At 41.2% G+C, this 25138-nt stretch overlaps 1 protein-coding gene across 3 annotated transcripts; it reads right to left on the bottom strand.

The window, feature by feature from the left end:
• Positions 1 to 469: 469 nt before the first annotated feature.
• Positions 470 to 25138, bottom strand: tut4 (terminal uridylyl transferase 4). 3 transcript variants are annotated; one of them, XM_083767342.1, is made up of 30 exons: positions 24996 to 25138; positions 23878 to 24425; positions 21834 to 21985; positions 20014 to 20130; positions 19722 to 19899; positions 19185 to 19273; positions 18980 to 19031; positions 18214 to 18283; positions 15909 to 16035; positions 14467 to 14586; positions 13312 to 13488; positions 12875 to 13049; positions 11181 to 11716; positions 10552 to 10702; positions 9589 to 9675; positions 9392 to 9495; positions 9231 to 9288; positions 8221 to 8324; positions 8017 to 8106; positions 7805 to 7918; positions 6474 to 6551; positions 5761 to 5938; positions 5616 to 5663; positions 4896 to 4978; positions 4670 to 4785; positions 3984 to 4138; positions 3533 to 3630; positions 2755 to 3310; positions 1870 to 2040; positions 470 to 654 (listed from the first exon to the last, which is right to left on the bottom strand). In XM_083767342.1, exons 2-30 carry the CDS (start codon positions 24344 to 24346, stop codon positions 566 to 568), a joined length of 4542 nt encoding a protein of 1513 aa, XP_083623468.1. In that variant the 5' UTR covers positions 24347 to 24425; positions 24996 to 25138; the 3' UTR covers positions 470 to 565. The 3 variants fall into 3 exon arrangements, with proteins under 3 accessions (XP_083623468.1, XP_083623469.1, XP_083623470.1); XM_083767343.1 differs by having other exon boundaries at positions 2764 to 3310; XM_083767344.1 differs by lacking the exon at positions 24996 to 25138 and having other exon boundaries at positions 21834 to 22018; positions 23878 to 24004.

Below are 25138 nucleotides of genomic sequence, written 5' to 3'. Positions count from 1 at the left end.
AATAAAAACAATCACACAATCAAGTTTGCTTTTTATTTTATTTTTTCCTTCAGGGTTTTAGATTTTTCACATTTTTTTTGTCTTTCCTTGCTATCCATCCTTTTGGCACTACATAATTAGGGGTGACATGTTAGGTTGTTTTTAAAACAAATGTCTATTTCAAAGCCTTTGTCTTGTGGCAAGCAAAGTATGAATACAGCTAATAAAAATAAAGGTATACATTTTTCCTCCTTACTTTACACAAAATAAAAACACTTTTTTGGACCCCTTCAAAAATGGGGGTATTAAAATATTTGACATTTGTATCACAAATCAATGTAATGACAGAAAATAAAACATAAAAACTGTACAAAAATGATAAAATTCCTTTTAAAAATTCTGGTGACCAAATGATGAAAAGTTATAATTAAACTATTTTTTCTTTACCATGATACAGATCATGATTACACTGTGTATGTATGTATGTGTGTGTGCATATATATATATATATATATATATATATATATATATATATATATATATATATATATATATATATATAGCCAATTAAATGGAGATGCAAGGTTCACTTCTTCTGCTGGATGAAATTCAGATTTACATGGTGCCGTCCATGGGGGACCAATGGGAAATTCTGGTTGGGGTGCACCACAGAACCTTATGAGAAAAATAAAATAATATATACAGAAATCAGCACATGCAAGCTTGAGTACTTTGTTTGTAGTGTAGTATTCAGAATGGTAATCAGAACAAAGCTGGCCGTGTCATTTCAATCCTAGGCCTCTAGAGGGCGGCAACATTAAGGTTTATCAGCAGCACAGTTCAGAAGTTTGACACAGGAGTGGAATCAGTATATCAGTATATGGCACTAATGGACTCAGAAGGTTGTCATAATGACAATGGTTTTATTGCATTTTATTTTAGGTTTGTGTGCCCATCCAGTATGTGGTTCTCTATATAAGGGGTTAGAGGGACATAATATTTGAATAGTTGGATATTGAAGAAGAGATTATTAGTTAAACATAAAGATCGTTAAAGTGATAGTTGCACGTCAGTGTCGCACGCTTAAAATAGCCGATGTACAAAGTAAAAAAAAAGTCAAAGTTGTACGATTTGTCACACACGTTACCGCAGTGAAATCTGTTCTCCGCATTTGACCCATCTCTTGGAGCGGTGAGCCGCAGCCAAGAAGCGGTAAGCTGCAGCCGTGCCACGCTCGGGAATCATTCGATTAGTTGATTTGACCCTGAGTGCCAAGCAGGGAGGCATTGGGTCCCATTTTTACAGTCTTTGGTATGACCCGGCCAGGGATCGAACCCCGACCGATCGAACCTCCCAGTTTCAGGGCGGACACTCTAACCACAAGGCCACTGACTGGTCAAGCTCACAACACGTCACGGTGTGACAAATTGAGATCTTGTAGATCAACTATTTATGGTGCCCGAGGCTGCATCCAACCAAGTATATAAATAAACCTTTATTTGACGAACTTACCAATTGACCACCCCCAAACTAGATATCCTAGACCAGTGGTTCCCAAACCTTTTAGCCCGTGACCCAAAACAGAAATTCGACGTTTGCCTGCGCCACATTTTGAGCTTGTAGATCTTCTATTTTCACTACTATTTAAACATTTGTTTTCTAATTGATGGAATTTATTAATTTTTTCTTTTATTTCATCATGAAATTGCTGAAAAAAACAATTATGGAACATTTTGCTTTTTTGCAAATGTTTTTTTTTTCCGAAAATGTTTTGAAATAATAATGAAAAACAAAATGCAGATAATTAAGGACCCATAAAAATTGGTCCGTGACCCAACCTTGGGTCCAGAGTAGACCCAGTTTGGGAACCAGTGTCCTAGACTCTCTCACCTTGGGCCATGAAAGGTTTGCCGGCTTGGTAGCCTCCATTGCCCTGCTGGAGGAAGTTCTGTGGCATGCGGAAGCCCCAGGAAGGAGAGAGAGAGAACTGAGGCGTGGTATTGTGCTCCCAAGTCCGAGATCCTTGGGTCACGCCCCCAAACTGGGCCTGGAAGCTGGAATCTGCAGAGATGATGAAGCATTCAATAGACCACTAAAACAACTGCCAACCACACATCAATGTAATGTTCCAGTCTATACGAGTATACCCAATGTGTCCTGGGGCTGGGGCGAAACAGATTTTTAGAATCAACTTAATCTTGCCTGTGCAGATTAATTGGATAATCAAGAAGCATTTCTTATATATTTCTTATATATCAACAAATTAATTGCCATTAAGTCTAATCAATTTTTTACAATCCACTGAATCATTTAGTCTGACCACTTAACTCTGCATTATACATTGCTGTACATTACAATGAATGGTGGTGTACATATACAATACTGTATACTGGAAACAGCTGCACTATATATAAACGCGTTGCATCGAGACACATTGTGAGCTTGTAGATTAGCTATTTTCACCTTTCTTTTATTTAAATATTGTTTCATTAATCATAGTCATTAATCGTAATCAAGGCAAAGATTGAAATAATCGTGATATTGATTTCAAGTTATATTGCCCAGCCCTAGTGTGTTCCACCACCACAGTGTTACAAAGAAGCCCATCCCAAACACATCGTACCCGAGCACACATTTAACCATTGACAGAGAGGCCTGTCTAACCAGACTAACTAAGATTATATAAATGTTGATCAGTTCTGAGAGACATGGAAAGATTCAAAGCAATAGAAAGATTCAGAAAGCTGGTGCAACCAAAATTCACCCAGTGAGTACCTGACTTGCCTACAGTGCCATTTCCCACAAGTGAGCCCGGCTGTGGAAGGTGGTTGTGCCAGTGGCCTTCCCTTCCCGTCCCGCCCACGCCCAGCTGCCTCCCCGCAGGCTGGGCGAAGATGATGCTGGGGTCGTTCAAATTCATCGGGTTAGGGCTGGCCCCCGAGCCTGCGGGGTTCACATTCCCGGAGGCGGGACGCAGGGGGAATTTGAGATTGGGAGGGGAAGGACCGCTGGGAGAAGAGGTTGTGAGGACAGGTCCATGGATAGGCCAGGAGGTAGAGGGGAGGTGGACTGAGTGGTGTGGCTGGCCCTGGGACTGGTGAGAAGGCAGGATCCCCAGTGCAGTGAGAGTCCCCGGGTGGAACTGGCCCGGGTGGGAGGTGGGGAAGCCAAAGAGAGACAGAGGGACCTGGGCATGGGGGGACTGTTTGTGGGGGCCGGTGGAGCAGGTCTTACTCTGGGACGACTGGGGAGAGCTGGAGAGCTGGGAAGAGCTCTGGGAGAAGGGGCTAGGGAGCTGGGGAGAATAGGGAGGAGTTTGCCGACTGTCCGACTATCAACAAGAGTGAGAAAAGGGAAACAAGAATAATTAAAATCTATAAAGGCACAAAGCTACATTGAGTATAGTTACATTCAAACTATATAACATTAAATAAGGCCTTATGTGCACAAAGTGGATAGGTAAATGTATAACAAGTGTTTGCAAACACAAAATTAAAGTTTGGCCCCTTATACGTACACTGTCACTCTCAAGAGTCAACACTCTTCTACTCACACATTCAGAGGGTTGCCTGGTCCTTCCAGGGCGGTCTGGGGTCGTCTGGGGTATGGGGATGGACTGGGAACTCACCATGTTCCGCACCATGTGTGGCGCTAGGGAGGAAGAAGTGACCACTGAGCACTCTTAATTGTGAGCCTCTAAAGCACTCTAGTGGCAAAATGGGGTCAGCTGTAGCTTACCTTCTAACTAATCCAATCAAATTACAACTTTACACACAACTCCTAAATAAATGTACACAACTTGGGTTAGGAATACATTGTTTTGTTTTGATAAGATCACGGAGATCAATTTTCAGTTTCAAAAAAGATTTGTAATTTCAATAAGACTAACCTGGTGTAGATCACCTAACTGAGCCTGTAGATTGGCTATTTATAAAGACAATTGGTATAAAATGTAGGTCCCAGTATGGATGTGTCGGTGGACTATGTGGAGGGTGCTGGCGTACCTGGTCCGCCGGTGGCCCGCTGTCTGAGGTGGCGGTATTCGGGGCAGTCCCTGCGTACGTGGCCCATGTCCCCACACTGGAAGCAACGCCTCTCCCTGGGTTCACGCTCATCCTCTTTTATATCGTCTTCTTTGTCGTTATCCTTCTTCTTCATTCTGGGGTGGTGAACACATTCAGTACATCAGACCCCAGAATTAGGAGAACAGATTCTAACCCTTCCTCCCCACAGGGATATCAGGAGGTTTTTTTCTCCCACCGTCACCACTGTCTCACCCTCTTATTTATGTCCCCCATCAGCCGACAAGCTCCAATAAACGTCTCCACATCTACACTCCTCTGACTTGCCTTTCTCCAAATTGAATTGATAGCAAGAGACATTCACACCAAGCTTGATTTAGCACTCAAATCATGTTTTTAATGTCTGGTTACTGTACACAGGTTGAGGCCTCGTATAAGCCCTTCGGGCTTCTTGCCCCCTCCTAGCACTTTTCTTTATTATTCTTTTTCTATGCATTTCCAATTTCTTTGTATTGTTTTATACTGTGCTAAATAAATAAATCAAATCAAACTAACTATGAGACATATTATTCAGTAAAAACCTGCCTCAAGATTATTCGACCAAACAAATAGAAAATGTTCTATAAGTTGCTGCCTATGAACTAAGTGGTTGCATGTTGCCCATGTACCTGCGTCTCTTAGGACAGTCCTTCATGTAATGGCCGATCTTGCCACAGATCCGGCAGCACCTGTCGTTAGGCGCCAGCTCCCCATCTGTTAAAACCCTGGAGTCAAAAAAGTAGTCCTGTCACAGGAAAAGGAAAAGAAAAAAAACACCACACATTTCAGGATAAAGACGACATCAGTAAACCATGGTTTCAATGTTGAGCCTGGCTGCATGGCTGTCAAACCCACCGCCTCCATGCCGGGTTGGGGGTAGAATGGAGTACCGAACAACTTCCTCCCGTTAATGAAAGCCTTCATGATGAAATTTGTCACTAAGGGAGGAAACACAGAGGGTGATCGAGTGGCACAAAGGGCTCGCTCTATTGTAAACATTATAAAGTTATTCAGATGGAGAGAGAAATTAAAAAAATTAAGTAAGCATGAACTCTAAATCCATATGAAGAAATGGAGAAATTGCGGTCACTCTTCTTAACCGAAGTCTTAGTCGGCCGAATTCCCAGGGCTCTATATTTGGTCTGTTCCTTTCTTCCCCTCTACACAAAATATCAAATATATACTGTAAGCTCACAATGGTTACCCATTTTAGCTGAATGTGTTCACCCCAGAATAGGGGCATTCTGGGGGACATAGGTGAACCATAGTGGTTAATAATAATTATTAGTGGTTAATTATTATGTAAGTGACACATTTGCCAAACCAACAAACAGAGGAAAGCAGTAAGTCCATCTGTACATACAAGCCATTTTCAACCACACAATAGTGCAATGACATCAGAGTCACTAATACCAAGTCAATAATACCAAAGCCTGAATAATATGACAAATAGCCATTTGGGAATTTCATGAAACAAGCATCAAAAGAAATTATAACAAATAAAAAAACATCTGTTTGACATACTGTATCTGCTCATAATAGAGTATGAAGAATCACAGTGTCTCTTGGACTTACTTTTACGGGACACTCCAGCGCCAAGATTATGGTTCAAGTCAAAAGGATCTGAAGAGCAAAGTAGGTGATATGATAACAGGACACTGAGCACAACGATAAGAGCAAGATTAACTATATGAGCTGCTTAATAGTCTTGTGTGAATACCTTCAATAGCAATGCACTTGCTGGTCCACTGTTTCTCAAAGGTGGTGAGGCGTTTAATTTGCCGGATGCTGATGACATGCTCTTTGAAGTCAAACTCCTCTGTGTAGAAGCGCAGCAGGCCCAGCCACAGCTCTCCTACTGACTCCTTGCTGTGTTGCAGCTCCGGGAGGCGACGACGCTGTGACCACATACAATCAAACACATTGTACCCTGAAATATTCCTGGGAAAATTGTACCCACTGGTACAATATATTCATATTTAGGGTGGGTTGACCGGTTTCCCCCAATGGTCTATACCTGATACTATAACAAATTATTCACCAAAAATAGCAAATCTACAAGCTCACAACGTTACGTGGCACAATGTACTGTGAACTTTGTATTAAGTTATTCAATGTGTACAAGTTTAATTCAAAGGGTTCTCCCTGAGTAGTGAATATAAAATAATGTAACAGGATTTGTGAGGAAAATGATTTCCCCCCCTTCTCTATTCAAATTCTTGCCCTCTGCCCCCGTACATTTCTGACACTGGAATACAGGGGATGGTTTTAAACACAATTGTCTACTGTAATTTCTGGCACATTTAAACTGAAATAGGTGACACCACACTATGTTTCAAGTGCAGCCCAATTAGTAAAAACCTGATGGCAATATTGTCATTATTCTGCCATCATGAATAAGCCTTTTGCTAAATTATTTCAGAAAAAACTCACCAACTCTGCAAGATCATCGAAAAAGAACGCATTCCATCCATCCACCATTCTCTGTGGAACGTTCTTCCCATCAAAGATCTGAAAAGAGGTCATACATACGTCTTACTTTAAGAAAGGGTCTTATACTGCGAGTGACGCAGGGGTGTCCATTAGTCCACACGGGAGAGCCTGATGGTTTGAATCCACTGTGGTGCTTCCGGTTTTGGCAGAATGTCAGAATGTCTGTGACTCAATAGCTCTCAGGGATCATGAATGGAGTCTAGACAGTAGACTAGACATCCACTGCTTCTAAAAGTACTGGCATACAATTGGAGAGCCATCAGCAGTATAGGCTGCTGTCATCTGGCCTTCACTTCGCTCGCTTTTTATCAATTGCACAGATGAGCTCATGCTATGTTGCCCTATGCTATGTTGTCACATGTCTGTTGCTGTTTTGTACTGTTTTTACTAGGCATGTAAAGGCCGATTCAATGCGCATCTCGATGCACTGCCAGCGATACGATACTTTAGCGATACATGGAATCCCCTGGCGATCAGATGCGATACGATTCACCCATCTTCCCGATAGGATGCGATTTGATGGCGATTCAATTCTGGACATTGTGATACGATGCGATTCGATACGATTCGAACCTAGCTACATGTTTAAGCATTTATTTCATATTTACACTTATTTCAGACATGCTCTAGTATGTGAAGAGACTGCCTGCGCTATTAACTAAAAAAATAAAATCAGTCAGTCTCAGTCAAATCTGGTCACAGCTGTGGATCATTACCAGCGCTCAGCGCTACAGTGAAAAGGCAACAACTGATCAACGGACAAAGCTAGGACAGCTAAAGGTGGTGCTTCTCTTGTTTAACCCGTGGGCGGTGGGGCTCACTTCTGTTAGTCGCGGGTGCTCTTTATAGTCTGTTTGTTGTCTCAACTTGTCTCCAACGTCGTACAGTAGGTTCTGTTCACAGACTATGTGCGCTGCAGCGCACTGCCCTGAATGTTAGAGAGAGACCTTTTTTTCTTCCTTTTCTGAAGAAAAGTTCAACGCGCCTCGGAAACACAGAATAGGGTGAAATACAACATGAAAAAAAAATCGGTGCAACCATGGATTTTACCGATGCAAGCGCTCCGCGAACGATGCATCGAGATTTCACCCGTCAATTGTATTCGATACACAGTGAATGAACCGATGCACTCGCATCGCGCACGTCTGTATCGATTATTTTCCACATGCCTAGTTTTTACGTTTCAAACCTCTACGAACTGCTGTAAACCGAATTTCCCTCCGGGGACATTAATAAAGAACTTGATACGTTAAAGTGGCTGGGACACTTACCTCTTGAAGGACAGGGACGACTGGGGGCTGCCTCTGCTGCAGGAAGTAAAGCACCATTAGGATGTAAGCATAGGACGAGAGACTCCCCCTGGAGGCATCCCCGATGTCACAGCGCTGGAATCACATCAGACAAATGTAGGCATGCAGTGAAAAATGAGACCTTGAAATGAAATTGATTCTAGCAACTGCTTACAATAGTGTCCCTTTTTTACCTTTGCAAAGACTTTCATGGTGTATCCCAGGTATTGCACACGTGGATCAATGGCAGCATATGTTGCCAGCATTCTGGTGTTATGTTGGGCCTGCAAGGAAAGTCTCACTCAATCTACTTTTAACAATAAACATTTATGACTAGGAAGCGCTTTAGCGGAAATTATAATTGAAAAGAATATTTTCAAGTATAGTTTCTCCCTTACCAGAGTGTTGTAGAGGCTGATGTCTCCCTCCAAACCACTTTGTCTATGCTCAAACTTTACAATGGGCACTTTAGCTGTTGTGATAGGCAAGATGTTCCTCAGACCTGCAATATAATTAAGGATACACAGCCAGGATTACATTTGCTGGAGGGATGAGGGGACATCCATTACTCTTCTTTTGATATCCCTCCCTCTGGTCAGTCATTTCTTCAATCTCTGGTGGGCACATCTTTTATCCCTGCTGAATTAACTACATGCATTTCCTTTTGGGAAATGTAGACTATGTTAGATAATCACAATTTAATTAAAACAAACAGGTTTGGGGTCATTTTAACGTCTACGTTTTCTTACATAGTGCCACTTTAAGTTGCTTGATTCAGTATTTAGAAATTTGTTATTATTTTTATCACACTCCCTTCATACAATATACAAACCCATTGTAACTTCAAACTCCATTTTAACCATGACCATGATAGATGTTTTTGTGTGGAGTGGCCCCAGTAAGACTAGCTGATTGCCATGGCATCAGCTAATGGGCATCCTTCACTATTGCTTTTTTTAATTAATTTTATTTTACTTTCATTTTCAAGGCTCAGGCTAATGTGTTTTTTTTTAAAAACACATTAGGACCATTAACCATATCAATTAAATGAATCTAAGATGGTTAAAAATTTGAAGTTTAGTTACAATGGGTTTATATAACCCTTGCAGCCCTTTTTGGGCAAATCTTCTACATACATTGTTTGTGCGCAGATCTGAGTGTGCGGAGCTTCCCTTAATTTTTCTGGGCAAATCTTCTAAAATTTGTCAAACATTTTACATAAAAGCTCATTTTAATCCAAAAATAGCATATCTAACTCTTACGTGACCTACACACTCTGTTTATCACAAATTTATCCATGCATCCTTCCGTCTTCAACCGCTTATACAGAATTGGGTCGCGGGGTTAACAGTTCCAGCAGAGACTCAACTTTATCTCACTCATTAAAATATTCAGAGGAAATCTTTACCTGTATGCTTCTTTAACACTTTGGCAAGGCCCTCAATGATCTCTTTGCAGTTCAATGTCTGCTTAGACAGATAAAAAAATTAAATAAAGAGGTCAGATCACCAAATCTATTCACAATGTGTCAGGATTCGCACACAGTAGCAGTGTGTCCACTCCACCTACCTCTGCGGTCTCATGGCCTTCCAGGGTCATGCAGATGTCAAGGTCACTGTCTCTGAAGCCAAACCCGTTCTTGGAGGAGCCAAACAGGCACAGCTGAGCCTTGTCTGCAGGAAAGGACAGAGAAAGAATGCTAGTGTCTACTCTATGCAAACACAATGATTGGTTGCCAGTTGGCATACAGTAGGCATTCTACTCACCGTTGAACTCCTTTCGTATGAACCGCTCGAGACTCACAAGGATCTGTTCCCTCTTCTGCTGCTCAATCCCAGATGGCGACAGTTCATCTGCAAAACAGATATATATTACGGATACTTCCATCCGGAATCTTTCCACCAGTGACAGTAATCCAAATTTGTTTTATTAACATGCACATTTGCTCTCAGTTTTATTGCATTAGTATTATAAACACATTTTCTTAATAGTGCTTACTGGAACGGGTAGTAAAAGTAAAAGAAATACAGAATATGTTCCTGCATTACAGTTTTTCACCATTGTTAACAAACAAAAAGCTCAAATTCGGCACAATTTGCACAACATTCACTTCATGTAGCTAAACGCTCGACCCTATTTGGTACTACTTCACACTCACTTATCAGCATTAGACGCTGACTTTCCTTCTTTACACTCTGTCAATTACACATCACTTTGTTGTCCAAATGCTACACACAATGTTCAGTTGTTGCTCACACTTCTCATGTAAAATCTCAAAGCATCAACCTATAACACAACAAATATCGAAACATGAGCAATGGAGTGTTGAGGTCTGTCAGGCCTTCATGCGCCATACGAGGCTTGGTCATTGCCCGTGATGTTGATGACAGAGACTGGCCAGACAGAGACTGGTTTGAGCAGGCCGCTTTACAGTAATGTAAATTCAAAATATGAAATAAAAGGTTTTTGGCTGCATATTTGTGTGGTGTTTTATGTTTTACTATGAAAAGGGTAGGACTACACGGTACCGAATAATTTTACAAAAGGAGAAATGACTGAGTCATTATCATTCGTTATGGTGTGTTCCATTTCTACGATTGTGTTTTAAATTTTGACACTTCAGTGTGCTGCAAATGCTTGGTAGTGTGCAGAAAATGCTTAGTTGTGTGTACTCAATGAATGGTAAACTATAGAAGCGTGCCCTATGTAGTATGAGGTGGAAAACGTACGATAGCAGAGTCTACAAAGCCCGTCAAGGATGTCTCTGAAGTGGTCCGTCATTGGGGGGAGAGGCTTTAGCTCAATCTTCTTAAAGTCCTCGGGACACTCGTCTTTAAGGTGACCGTCTCTTTTGCAGATGCTGCACACGACAGTTGGTGGCTACAGACAAACAATAATCACAAGATTGTGTATACAGTCATGTACATGCAATTGCAATGTATTTAACTGTCATTTTAAGTAATGGTTGCAAGTCAATCAATGAAAATAATAAACAAAACACTGCCCCTCCACTGTATTAGGAGGGTAGTATGTGTCACCAGAACCAAAGACAGTGTCCTATAAAATTAAATATCTAAATACTGAATCAAGCAACTTAAAAACTGCACCCAGGGTGTTCCCAAAAGCCTGAGTAGACGATAAAATGATCCACATTTCTTTTAAGTGAAATATCCCTTTAATGTTTAATCAGACCTGTCGATTTATTGAATTATAAAATATTTAAATAATAATAATATTGAATGTTTTTACACATGCTCGATTATTCAATCAAAATTGAAAGAATAACCGTTAAGACAAAAAGCAGCCTTATATTGATTAAAATATTTGTAAACGAAAAGAGTGTGTGTTGGTCATTCACCTTCCCACCAGTGAAAAGCATTCTATCAAAGATATAGTGCAGGTCCTGTGGGCCGACGAGACCGCCCTCTGAAAGCATGTTGTCTTCCTCCCCAACTCCCTCGTTGTCACTGTCCAGCAGTCCGTTGGGGGAGAGGGAGGGGCTCACAGGTCTCTCAGAGGGACTGTCCGCCTCGCTCAGGACCAGGTCCACAAGGCTGGCCTCCAGCGTCTTCTCCTTCTTTGGAGACGATTCCGAGCTTTCCTCTTCATCGCTCCCTTCCTCTTCCTCCTCCTTTGACTCGTGCTGCCCTCCTCCGGGCGTCGGACCTATCCCATCGCTCTCTATCGCCTTCGAGGAAGGGACTTCCTTCCTCTCAGACACTTCTGACTTGGGGTCGTGCTTTCTGGCCTTCTTGGCTCTCTGGCGGCCCCCGCTGCCCCTGGTCTGGGGGCAGGCGAAATACTTGTAAGCTGTACGGAAGCGTTCCTGAATGTACTCAAAGACCATCTGGCTGTTCAGGCTTCGTGCAACGTTCCTCTTCAGGGCAAAGGGATCTACAGTGGAGAAAATCACAATGAGAATCCCTTAATTGGCCAAGTATGCTCATATACGAGGAATTGACTAACCCAAACCCAGACATAGGAAAGATACAATAAGGTTTTTTTAAACCGTGTTTTGCTGATCCGAAATAAGAAAAATCTGCAATAAAAACGTCACGCAAAACATCCTTGCACACTGAGTGCGATGCGTATTATTTATATCATAGCAATGTTGCAAGGTCACTGTGTTGTTCTAACTCTCTCCCCCACAGACTCTCGCTCTGCATTTTTCCACTGCTTTGTGTGTGTGACTGTGAATGTGTATGTGTGTGTGTGTTTGTGTGCGTTTCATGCTGCCTATTTTCATACCCACTCTGGCTTTTCATAAAGTACTTTGTGCTCTTCTCTTTGTGATCAACTCTCTTTGTGACTGCTCAAAGGGTGAAAGACCATGTCTAGCTATGTGAAAGAAAGCTGTGAAAAACTGATAATCGACCCCAGTCCGAAAACTATTCGCCGAAAACAGACATTCGCTCCGATCGACATTCAGCCTGAAAAATGCGTCCCATGTGCAAACACCTTTACAAATGGCAGATAAGAAAGAAAACAAACATACAGAAAGAGAGAGAGAGGTGCAGAGTTCCACAATATATATAGTATATAGATATAAAGCAAGGTGCAGAGTTCCACCTCCTCTTTAAAGGGATATTTCACTGTTTGGAGTCATTTTAATCTACTCAGGCTTTTGTGACTTATTTAGATATTCAATATTCATTTTATCAGACACGCCCCAAGTGAAATTCCAATGATTCTGTGACATTTCCAGAACTTTTTTGCATTTGTATTTCTGCATTCATTGAGTCACTGCTGAAATACATGAATCATAGCATCCCTAAGGGCATGTCATAATAGGAAAACATTCGGCTAAAACAGAAGATCACAAGTTCCATATAGCAGCTCACAATGCGTGCTGTGACCTTGTAGATTGACCATTTGGTACAAAACACATGAAAGGCACTAGCAAGTAAACTAGACTATGGAAGAAAATTTCAAGAGACGGCAGGAGAATGAATATTTGGCAAATTGATATCATGGTATGACTTATCCACAGTCGCATGGACTAGTGTTACTGGCATATTGACATTTGAGTGTTTGGTGGAGTGGATTCTTCACCTTCGATGGCTAGCCTGCGACGAGGCCAGTTCTTGGCCTCCCTGGAAAGCAGCTGTTTGAGACGGATGCTGATGATGTGCTCCTCCAGGGCAAATTCCAGTGTGTAAAAACGTAACAACTCCAGCCACAGCTGCCCAAGTGACACCCCTTTGCCTAGGTCAAGGGTTAAGCGGGTCTTGACAGAACAGAGGAGATTATTATTATAGGATATATATAACCTATACTCAGTGGTTCTCAAACGTTTTCACGGAACTATGCCCAAATTAATGAAAGTATTTTGCTGCGGCTGCCCATTGAAATAGCAGATTTACAATCTCACATTTCTTTGTTTATTTTAATGATCTGTGATTGTGTTCTGGCTTCAATCAGTGGAACTAAGATAGCATACTTAAATGTATTTTTTTTTATCACAGACAGCATGGAGCAGCACTACTCACCAGTCCCTCTCCATGCGGGCTCTTATCAGGTTTATTGTGCTCTGTTCTGGCTTTGCTTTCACCTCTGGCCTCCCCTCTTCCCTCTGTAGCAGGCCTGTGTTCCCACTTGACAAATATGTCCATCCAGATTCCAGTCATATGATACTCATCCACATGTTTCACATCAAAGCCTTCAATCTGAAAGAGGCAGGGGGAAATAGTGTTTATATTGTAGCAAATGGGACACTGCATATCAATTCATTTAATTATTGTATCAAATACAAATTTGGCCATGTTAACCCATTTAGACAGGACGTGTGTACACGTCCTAGCGCATTTTCATTGATATCAAATGAGAGAAAAATATTCAGATTTATTTTCTTTTTTTGGGGGGTTGGCCTCTCCTTCTGCACCATACTACACCATACTCAGAAATAAAGGCTCGTATCTCCTAATCTAGGGAGCTCTCCGTGATTTTGACCAGATGGATATACTAAGCTCTTCATTTCTGACTTCAACATGCCTCTCGTTAAATATGAACGCGAGGGATTATCCAGCGACTTTATCGTTATCATAGCAAGCAACATTATTTCTCCCGGTTTTTGTACGGAACGGAAGGGGGGGCTTTCAGAGTAAAAGCTGCCATATCCGAGCTGCTATTTTGAAAGAAATCCCAACGTTGATTGTGTTAACCTGGGCGTCCCTATTTTGGGAAGAAATTCACATTTTTCACAGTATTTCAAACTCGTTCAAAAGCCTGACAAAAGATGACGGTTTTCTGAAATACCTATGTCAGTGGTGCTCAATATTTCATGTCAAGAACCCCAAAAATGATATGTATTTGGCCGCCGACCCCCAACTGAAAATATGTTGTTCCAGGGACCCCCCCCAGAAGCAAAGATTTGATTTTAAAACGTTCGCTCTGAAAGAATATATATTCAAATATTTGCACGGCATTTTCACTAAATAGCAGATGTACAAACTCGTAGCGCGGCACTATGAGCTTGTAGATCTTTTTTTTTTCAATAGCTAAAGTATAACATAATGCTTAAAACACCAAAAGGGGTTCCCGCCCAGAATGGGTTAAGCAGTTAACATACTAGTAATTGTAAAATAAACACACACACACAACATTGAGATTTGATAAGGTCCATTTGTGATGCCAGGTTGACCTACCCAGTGTCCCAGGTAGACAGGGAGAATGGGCTCTTTCCTCTGCTGCAAGAAGAAGATGACCATGAGGGCAAACGAGTAGGAGGGGATGCCACCTTCTGCCTGGCAGTCAATGTGGCACAACTGTGGAGAAAAGAAGAAAAAAACTATTTTAGGTTTTCAATTGCATTGAATGGGAATTGAATGGGGCTATGGGGTGTTATGCTAGTTCGCTTATTCCCATCGAAAGAAGTAGTAAAGTGTGCTCCTTGGGATATTATTTACATTATGAAGAGAGGATATATACAAAGAAATTATAATTTTGAGAGATGGAAATAAGCGAATTAGCACAACACCCCATAGCCCCATTCAATTCCCATTCAATTCAATGCAATTCATTTAGGGCTTATGGTAGGGAAAATAGCCAATAAGGAGCTTTTGCACAAAATAACACCTGGTCCTCTTTGGTGGGGACGTAACAACTACAAAGAAAGGTAAGAAAGCCTTTTAGTATGGAATTCTCCTTTAAGCCTCTACAATTGATCCAGAATGCTGCAGCTGTCAAAATTCCAAAATGTCTCCCCCTTCTCCATTGGCTACCGGATGCTGCCCGCACAGAGTACAAAACTATAATAATAATAATAATAATAATAATATTATAATAATAATACAAAACTATGATGCTGGCCTTCAAAGCATCCCCATATCTTCAAAGTTTGATCGGAGTATCCGAACCTACAAACCGTCCTCGCGCTCAGATTAACAAACGCAGGGAAGCTGGAAGTACATTGACTAAAACCGCCGGGACACTGCTCCACACGTCCCAAACTCTTCTCCCTTCTGGCTCCAAAATTATGTAACGCACTTCCCACTGCAATCAGAACTGCAGACGCACTCCTAAAGTCCCAATGTTCCGCCGTAGTCTGAAACCCCACCTCTTCAGACTCCATCTTAGCCCGTAGCACTTCCCCTAGCCCTGACGACCTTACAGCTGTATGCAAAGGCTCAACTTATGTAGACATAGTACTCTAGTGTATACGCATACGGTAGTTTCATTATATACAGTTATATAATACAGATATTTCACTGTTAGACAGATGTGAGGATCTTAGCTTATGTATGATTCCTGATGACTATTTTTATGTATTTGATGTATTACCATGTGTTGTTCTTGCTTACTGTAAATCACTCTGGATTAAGAGCTTCTGCTAAATGCCTAAATTGTAAATTGTGTAGAGGGAACAATTTCAGGGGCAATGAAGTAGGGTTTAAGTGGTTAGTATAACCTCCACATTAAGATAAGAGGTATAAAAACGTCTTTTATATTTGTAATGTTTCCCCACATTTTATCAGCACAAAAGTACACTGAAGGTGCAAAACACGATAGTGGCTGACCTTTGTTAAACAAAAGGATGAATCAAATGTTGAAACAATGAAATCAAGGCTTCGGTGGCAGGCAGTCTTACCCTTCCCCAGTATCGAAATGCGAGGACCAGGGGAACCAATCTGGGCTCCAGTTTAGCCAGGGCTGCCAGGTGATTGGTGGTGAGACAGGCCACATCATTGCCTGCACTCACTTTACACAGCAGCCCGCTAGGAGGGAGCACACAAACAATGGAGTTGTATTGGTTGGATGGATTCTGTTAGATAGGATTTTGAACTAGTCACTGAACCATGGGGAAATAACACATTTCTACTGCTCTCTAAAATAAAAGTGATACCACATGACACTATATACAGTAGGCCAGAGTTCAAACAACACAGAGAAGGTAATTATAATTATGTAACCAAGACAAGCAGCATGATCATAGGGGTTCTCAGTTCTAGCCTGATCTACCATATGATTCACATGGTCAAACCCTTGTATACAGTATATGTTCAATAGACCTTTGTAACACCAGATAATGTAAAACGTTTATAGTAGATTATGTGTTTTTAAACTACTAACATCTATGACTCCTAGACTAAAACCATATTCTTAAACTACCATTATGTTACAGTATGTTGAACATGTTGTGTTTGTAATGTTGAACATATTCTGTGGAGATCACTTTGGTATTTTCACTGTACCCTTTTTAATTATTATTTCTCTCTTTTTTTATGAGCAGCACAATTTTCCTTGACAATCCACTTTATGTTCCATTTACTGTTCATTTTCATGCAATAATTTTATATGTGGCAGTTAGACACTCTAAGGTCAAAGATAAAAAATAATACATTAGGCCTCTGGTGGTCCAGCAGCGGGACACATTCTGGGTCTACTTTAAATCACTGCAGTGAGAACAGATGTTCTGATAACAAGTTCATGTTTTCTGCAGTCAGCGATTGGGACATAAAACGTTTGAACGCACTTAAGCATAGCATGTCATTCCTATAAACCTAGATTAGTTACATTGGAATTGAGCGATAATGTCTGGCCCGGCAAATAATTTTGTAAATAGTTTACAACAAAAAGGGAACACTTCCCTTTCTGTTGAGCTTCACACTGTGCACAGGTGCATGATGGGAAGCTGAGATTTAGTGTTCCCTTTTTGTTCCGTTTCAAAAACAAAATCGAATAGAATATGCACATCACTTAGTAGAGGTGCTTGATTCAAAAGTGACATCAGAAAAAGATAAAAGAACCCACACTCTCATCTGCTCCAAAGATTATACTCTATTGATGACTTTTTGAGGCAAGGCTCTTCATCTGGTCTTGGCTCTGGCTCTAAACAAAATATTGAGTCTCTCCATTCTATGAAAGAGCTCTTGTTTTAAAGGAAAGACCTCTTTGTTTGAAAAGGCATCTTGACAGTTTCTTTCTTTTCTTGTTTACACTAGTGCCACTTTCAAGGATGGAGGATGTACAAAATGAATATCGAAAAATGTTTGTCTGCAATTGTCTGATTACACACACATTTCTATCAGTAGTACCACACACACACTTTGATTAAATGTCTATACTAGCAATATAATTATTATTGGATAGGATTGTCAGTGCTCCTAAATTATCATTGTAAAGGGGATCGGGCCTTTGTGGTTAAGGCCCCAATGCTCTGGAATAGCCTACCAGAGGAACTGAGGCTAACTCAGTCTCTAACACATTTTAAAACCCTCCTGAAGACCCATTTTTATAGAATGGCCTTTGCATCTCCTTGATTTATATCTGTGTTTGGTATTTTGCATTTCCTGTTCTTTTATTATTGCATCATTGATGTATTTCGTGGTTATTGCTGTTTGATTGTTCAAGCACTTAACTTTGTTTCAAAAAGTGCTATATACCGGTAAATAAGGTTTTATTATTATTATTATTGCGTCTAATGGCTTAGAATAGAATTGGCCGAGGCCAAACTTACTTTCTGAGCCCTGCAATGTGTTTCCAAGTAAGACATTCTAAAATAAAACAAATACAATGGTTTTGATATTGTCATTAGATTATCTGGTGTTACAACCATGAAACACAGCTAAAGCTAATAGCATTCATTGTGGGTGGAACAATGTGCCAGCACACAGAAACACCTAAATAAAACAAACATTTATATTACCTCCAGCTGTGTTTATCTGTCAGAATGTATGTTCTGAAAAGTGTCAATAGTGTCATTTCTGCTAGAGATTAATTTAAATCTTTGCTGTGGAGCCAATGATGCTACATTACAGCCAATCATTGGTAGGCTGCAAATCCATGGTATGTATTGTAAGGATGGATAATCAGTCCAGAAAGGTCAAGTAAGTCAGCTAATGCACATAACTGTGATGATACAATGAAATGTGTACATGTGATACAGCACTGACCTGCTAATATCCCGACAGAACACTACAGGAACTTTGGCATGAAAGTCAGACTCGACCTCAGAATATTGAGCTGGGGGGGGAAATTGAAGTATCGAGTAAATTACCTCAAACAAGTCACAGGATCTTGGTTTAGCAGCTGGTTTCACTTCTATTCTAGCTAAATAAAAGGGTAGTATTATATAGCCAAACAATGGCAAGTGGGTCCTTGGGGAGAAACAAATCCAGGACAGGAAACTACCTGTTTTGTTGGCTGGCTGACTGCAGTAGCACTTTAATCCCCAAATTCCGTCGGTACTTTTGCCTTTTTGTTATTTGTAACAGAATAGGAGCTTCAACTGGTTACTTACTAGATTGTTATTCATTATAGCACACGTTGTGGCTGGTCTGAGTTTAGCAAGTCTGGTTATATTTAATGAAATGTCAGACCAATGTGCCAAATAGGGAAAGCATAAATTGATGCATTAGGAAACGTTTGAATAGCCTATATCTGGTTAGGCATGATTGGTCAAAGCTTAATGTGACTCCAAGGCAAGTACACACACACACACACACACACACACACACACACACACACACACACACACACACACACACACACACACACACACACACACACACACACACACACACACACACACACACACACACACACACACACACACACACACACACACACACACACACACACACACACACACACACACACACACACACACACACACACACACACACACACACACACACACACACACACAAAATTGCTTACGGCTGTTCTTCAGGATTTCAAGCACTTGAATAAGTACATCAGGCTGTGTCATCTGCGCAGGAAACACAGAGCATCATTGATTATATCTCTACTATTCACTGCCATTTCACAAAGGCCTGTCATCATCTTCATGTACAATACCTCGGCTCCAAACAAAAAAAAAACAATCAATAATAGAATCAATCAGATAATTGAGCAAACTCACAGTTGAGGGGAAGGTGACATCAATGTTGATGTCACTTGTCTTGAAGGCAAATCGGGTAAGACAGGAACCATACATACGGAGTGAGCAAGCTGGAAAAAATATGAATGATTTTAGATGCATGTCCAAAATGCAGATACAGTATTTTACAGACCATCAATGATAATTTGAAATGCCAGAATGATTATAGGTTAATTCATTCATTAATAGTAAAACAGTAGGTAAAACAGGTTGACAGCTTCACATATCTTGGACTCACACTGGACAATAAACTTAGGTTTGATCAACACATTACATCTATCCAGTCACGTTTTCAGCAAAGACTCCATGTAATTCGTAAGCTACCTAAGATCATTATCTATTGCTCCTCATCAACAGAAACAAACAAACTACAAGCTCACAACAATACAAGCTTGTATTACATACATTGTATACAAGCTTGAGCTTGTAGATCAGCTATGTTCACTATTGAAAAAAATATCTTTAGTTTATTATAATTGATTATCAATTAGTTGAATTAACGGTTGCACCCTTAATTACCTGAAAGATGCTGCTGGATGGTCTCTTCCATCCTCTTGACCACGTCCTGTCTGACCTGGAAGTCCTCCTCCGAGATGCCGTTTTCTTTAGCCGTGTTCACCACAGCTGCATCAACTGCCCTCAGTTGGGCAGGGGAGGGGGGCTGCAGGGCACGTAATTCATTCTCCTCCTGTTTCTCCTGAAATCACACAAAGCATCGACTTGGAACTGTCCACCCATCCATCCCTTTGCTAAGAGCTGTAAAGTGAGAAGTAGACTCTTTAGGCCCGCCAGCAAATTTTGTCTCACATACCATCATGTTCTTCTTGTGTCGCTTCTCCTTTATGTGTTTATGAGCCCCCTGGATGTTCTCGATGTGCACTGTACACAGCTTGCAGAAGTACTGGAAATTTGGGTATTCGGGGGACTGCTGTGAAAATCGAAACAAAAAACTAAATCAATTGTAGTCCAACTATGCATTTATTAAATAAATGTACAAATTGCAGCATCCAAAAAGACATCAACCTGGTGGGAAACAAACAACCAGCCAGTGTAGCAAATGCAGATGCACATCAAAATGTGAGCCGACAGGTCAGTGACCGAGCCAGAGGGAGAAGTAATGTTTAACATTTTTTTTCCAACTAATTGGACTAACCATCTACTAAAAGATACCCACCTCTAGACACGATACAACAACACCAATCCAAACCTTTTTAGTCTACTGAGGAAATCTGTGCTGAAACTCTCAAGAGTGTCATGGATACATACATAAACTGAGCATTTGATTTGACTGTGTACGGGTTTAGAAATCCCACATAAAGATCGTCAAGCATAATGGTCAGCTACATGTCCGACCCCTCGTAAAGGACTCATGACATGAAACCCTGGTGTGGGAACGCACCAGTGATCTCAGAATCAACACAATGATGCTCCAAATTCCCATCCGAGTATTTACTACTGTTGGACAGACAATAGAACATATTCATAGTACACTATAAATCCATCATTATCAGCTATAGATTATCACCTCATCGCATGGTTGATTATTTTCTCAGGTAAATATCTTAGCTTTGATTGTCACCAGAAACCAACAGACATGGATTAGCACTCAGCAAAGCTCCTCAATTGTAATGCATGCCACTAACCACATGAAACCTCCCTATTCTGGAGCAAATATATTCTGTGAAGATTTTCAGCTTTAGGGCCCTAGTATAGACCCCTTGTGGATGGTGGTCAACAAAGTATATAGTTTACATTTTAAACTCTATATAGTTAGATTTTATGGATCTGATCAAGGAATATTTGAATTTGTATTGGGTATCAGGTATTACTAAGCACAGTCAACTTGCAATGCAAGACATTGTATCTCATTCAGAAAACGTCTTATGGCATTGGCAGTCCCTTGATTCTGAATGTGCACAAGATGGTGAAAGGCAATTGATCCTTTACACAGCAGCCATTTTGACTGGAAAACACATCTGAAGGTAATATGGGTTAATTGTGGGCGTGTACCTGCATAACAGGAAATTTACCTTGTACATGTAACACCTACACATGAAACACACTCAACAAGCTGTTTACCCATCAAGATGCGAAAGGGGCCTATTGGTGTTCCCAAATTAATTTGGATAGTTGCAAAGCATAAGCTGAATATAATACTTATAATATATAATATATAAACAATTATTCAATGATCAACTACAAAAGTGTTTTGTATTGTGTAGCGGTTTGCTGGTGTAGTTGCTCGGATGCCAGTCAGTCTCATTCTGACAAAAAGATAATATATACAATACTATAACACCACCAACAAAGGACTGACAAGATAACACACACACACACAGTACCTTTGTTTGACAATAGTGTATTAAATTCAAGTGAAATCAAACCCCAAATAATAGTGTAGTTATTTCAAGTTGAATTCTAAAATAATACAAAACTAATTTTGGATGAGATGGAGCAGCTACAGACCACCTTCAGCCATGGCCTCAACCCCCTAACACTTGGCACAAGAGCATTGAATGTACTCGACTGACAACAGAATCAACCTACAAAACATGCCTCTGCATTAGGATATCAGGATTATACCCCCAACAGGGATAAACAAAGTGCATACTGTTTATATGGTTAACTTACCTTCACTAGTCTGTGGATGTAATCTCTGTACAGACGTTCCTCTGCCTGCCGGAGGCCCAGCTGTTGCTCAGTGAGGACACCTTCCTCCATGACGGCACACACCTCAGTGTTCCCTTCAGATTGACCCAGTGACAGTACTGTCTTCTTCTCCCCTGCACAGAGTCAATCAGCCACTCAGTATGAAGCTGTATTAGGGCAATATCATCGATTTAATCATATGATGCAAGACTACATATTTTCTGTGATTTGGGATATTGTAACAGTGATATGAGTGTTGTTAGTCACTTAAGCTCCATTTTAATAAAAGAAAATCTTCATGCCTGAAGAAGGCCGTTGCTACGACTCATCAAAATAAACGTCTTGAACCAGCAAGTGGCGGTGTGCGGGTCTCTCCTCCTTTAAAACATTTGCTGTTCTGCCAGGACCTATACGCACCTGCTATAAAATTAAACCGGGTGTGCGGAAGTCATCTGTCAAATAAAAATGTTCACAAAAATGGGCCACAATTTAACCGGTTGTGATCTTGTAGATCTGCAATTTTTGAGTGGTGCAACCACTCTCTTACTGAGCTGTGTGTGTGGGTGGGTCGCTGGGTCTGAGCACGAAAACAGCATGGTTGTTTTTCACCACTTGTGCGCAACTTAACACACACACAAACACACACGTACATATTAACTGTATATACAAGTAAGACGCGCAAACGCGGGAAGCGAACGCAGCTCGTGTGTGTGTGGTTGTGTGTGTGTGTGTGTGTGTGCTACAGCTGCGCCCTCTGGTGGCGGGCGGGTGGTGTAACAGCGGGACACACACACACACAGACATTCAGCCCTTGCTGTCATAGTAAGTGGCTCACTGCGTTCGCAATGATGATTTCAGGTGTGCCAGTGGCAGTACAGTGACCCCCACACAGTAACTCTGTCATTTCTCAACGTTCCGGAACCGGGCCCCTGCGTGCGTTCCTGTGGGTCTGGAACTTCCACCACCCCCCCGGGGACCCCCACACGGAGTTGCACCACTCACTTCACACAGGTGTGATTTTAAAGATAAATTGATATTGTCACAATAAGATATTGGGGAAATGGTATAAAATAGTGATATTATTTTGTCCATATCAACCCAGACCTAGACTGTAGCCTGTAATGTCTCATATTACACTAGCCGCAATTTGCAACTCTAGATTTTTTTACAATGGGCTGAATCTAGAGTTGCAACACCCTCCATCCACTTCCTATTCATCTTTTTTGGTTTGTGATCTGCCTGTCTTAAATGACGTTAAACTCACCAACATTGCAGCTGCAGTCCAAGCTTGAATTATCCTCTTTCAATCTGCCGAGCTTGTTTTTCATAAAAATCCCCCGTAGACATGTTATGAGCTACTTTCTGTCCAAAATATTCCAAGAGTGACATTCCGAGCCGCCATTTTGTATTTTTTCAACTTGCCGTAAAACAAGACGTGAGGGGGAGCGCTTGTTTAATAGAAGGCTGTGCGTGATGGGGCGTCGCACTGCATCGGCCTCTTCTTTGGGTGCCTTACCTGCGCAGGTAAGATTATATTAAACAAGCGCTCCCCCTCACGTCTTGTTTTACGGCACGTTGAAAAAATACAAAATGGCGGCTCGGAATGTCACTCTTGGAATATTTTGGACAGAAAGTAGCTCATAACATGTCTACGGGGGATTTTTATGAAAAACAAGCTCGGCAGATTGAAAGAGGATAATTCAAGCTTGGACTGCAGCTGCAATGTTGGTGAGTTTAACAGATCACAAACCAAAAAAGATGAATAGGAAGTGGATGGAGGGTGTTGCAACTCTAGATTCAGCCCATTGTAAAAAAAAAATCACTCAAATGGAGCACAGTGATTTAAACCAGCTGAACCTGATTAGAGCCCACAAGCGTTTAAAAATAATTTTCATTATTGTATATTCACTGAAGAATATTGTAAACAACAGCAAAAACTTTAATGTGAAATACAAGGAAGTACCACATGAACAAAAGTTAAAACTAATTAAAAAACAAAACTTATGAAAAGACATATTAGACACACCAAGGAACTTATCCTTCACTGGAGCAGCCTTGGACGTCTGCTCTGTAATGCCTTTCCCCGGTGTACTAGGCAGCAGAGCAGTACGGGTCTCTCCGTTTCCAGATGAGCTTCTGTCGGCCACAGAGGGGTTGGAATCAGGAGCTTGTCCTGCCAGCTGTTGCGGGCTAATCACTTTCCCCTTGACTCTCTCACCAGAGCTCGTTCTCCCAGTCAGCCTACAGGTTCTTCCTCTCCCCTTATCCTGTAGGCTATCTACAGGGGTCTTGCCAGGCAAACGGTTTCCCTGGCTGCCTATGTTATGGTCATCCTTTGTGGTAGTATGGCTTTCCTTGCTGCGGAGAGCACCCTTGTTGCCATCTCTCTGCGCTGAAGCATCTTTAGTAGGCTTGGTAGGCAGAGATTTGACTCCTCTTGCCTCGTTACGAGATGGTTTGACTGATTTTATTGGGCTTTTTGAGGTCTCCTCCATGCCTCCCGTCCTCCTCTTTTGTCCCTGATGACGAACGAAGCTACGTTGGGGGTGACAGGGGAGGAAAGCCAAACGGAATCTGGAAATTGTGGGCAAATGGACAAATGTCTTCTTAGCCAACAATGATCTAACCAGATTGCATAATAAAAAACATTGTGAAATTCTTCATCGTTCATACCAACTTCCCCAAGTAAATTAAAGCGAAATGCCTAAAAAAAATGTTTTTAAATGAGTCCATGTAAAGTAAGTAATAAGTCTCAGATTAACCCACATTGGAAAGCAACAAATAAAAAGCCACCGGCTTACTGACCTCCCACTCCCAGCCGCCCACATCATCACATCACATCACAACAACCCAGAAACACTGCTGCTAGCTACCTGAACTTCCAAAACACAAATGGAAAAGCAAAAGGGCCATCACTAAGTCAATACCACTCGCCGAAAAACTCTCCATTAGTGAAACCCAGGGCAGTTTAATTAATACAAATCCATGCTGTTCTACCAAACTTGCACGTTTGACTTCCTGGGCTGTTTGTTTTGGTTTAGTTCTCTGTTAGCCGCCCCCGTTAGCTATAGCTACACAAATAACAAAACATTGAGCTAAATTAGTTTTGAGCAACACAGCAGGTCAGAGCGCGCATTAACTTACGTTTATAATTCAGAATGGAAAACTAATTTCCAAGTTATTGTCCAGCGTTGTCCATATTCCTGTTAAGCATATTGTTTTTCAGATCCCACGGCCCTCCCTGGTCAAAAAACAGCAACCATAGACGCCATGTTACTATTTATCCA

This window comes from Protomyctophum parallelum (genome assembly GCF_964188405.1).
Source record: "Protomyctophum parallelum genome assembly, chromosome: 6".
Classification (NCBI taxonomy): domain Eukaryota; kingdom Metazoa; phylum Chordata; class Actinopteri; order Myctophiformes; family Myctophidae; genus Protomyctophum; species Protomyctophum parallelum.
This window is presented reverse-complemented; position numbering and strand designations above follow the sequence as displayed.

What these genes read in the sequence shown, in the direction of transcription:
- tut4 (XM_083767342.1), bottom strand. Translation starts at nt 24,346, where the DNA reads ATGGAGGAGACCTCAAAAAGCCCAATAAAATCAGTCAAACCATCTCGT. An exon ending in TCAGCCTCTACAACACTCTG is followed by an intron (nt 8,107 to 8,220) that starts GTAAGGGAGAAA and finishes CTTTCCTTGCAG; the next exon opens with GCCCAACATAACACCAGAAT. An exon ending in TCGTCCCTGTCCTTCAAGAG is followed by an intron (nt 6,552 to 7,804) that starts GTAAGTGTCCCA and finishes ACCTCTTTTCAG; the next exon opens with ATCTTTGATGGGAAGAACGT.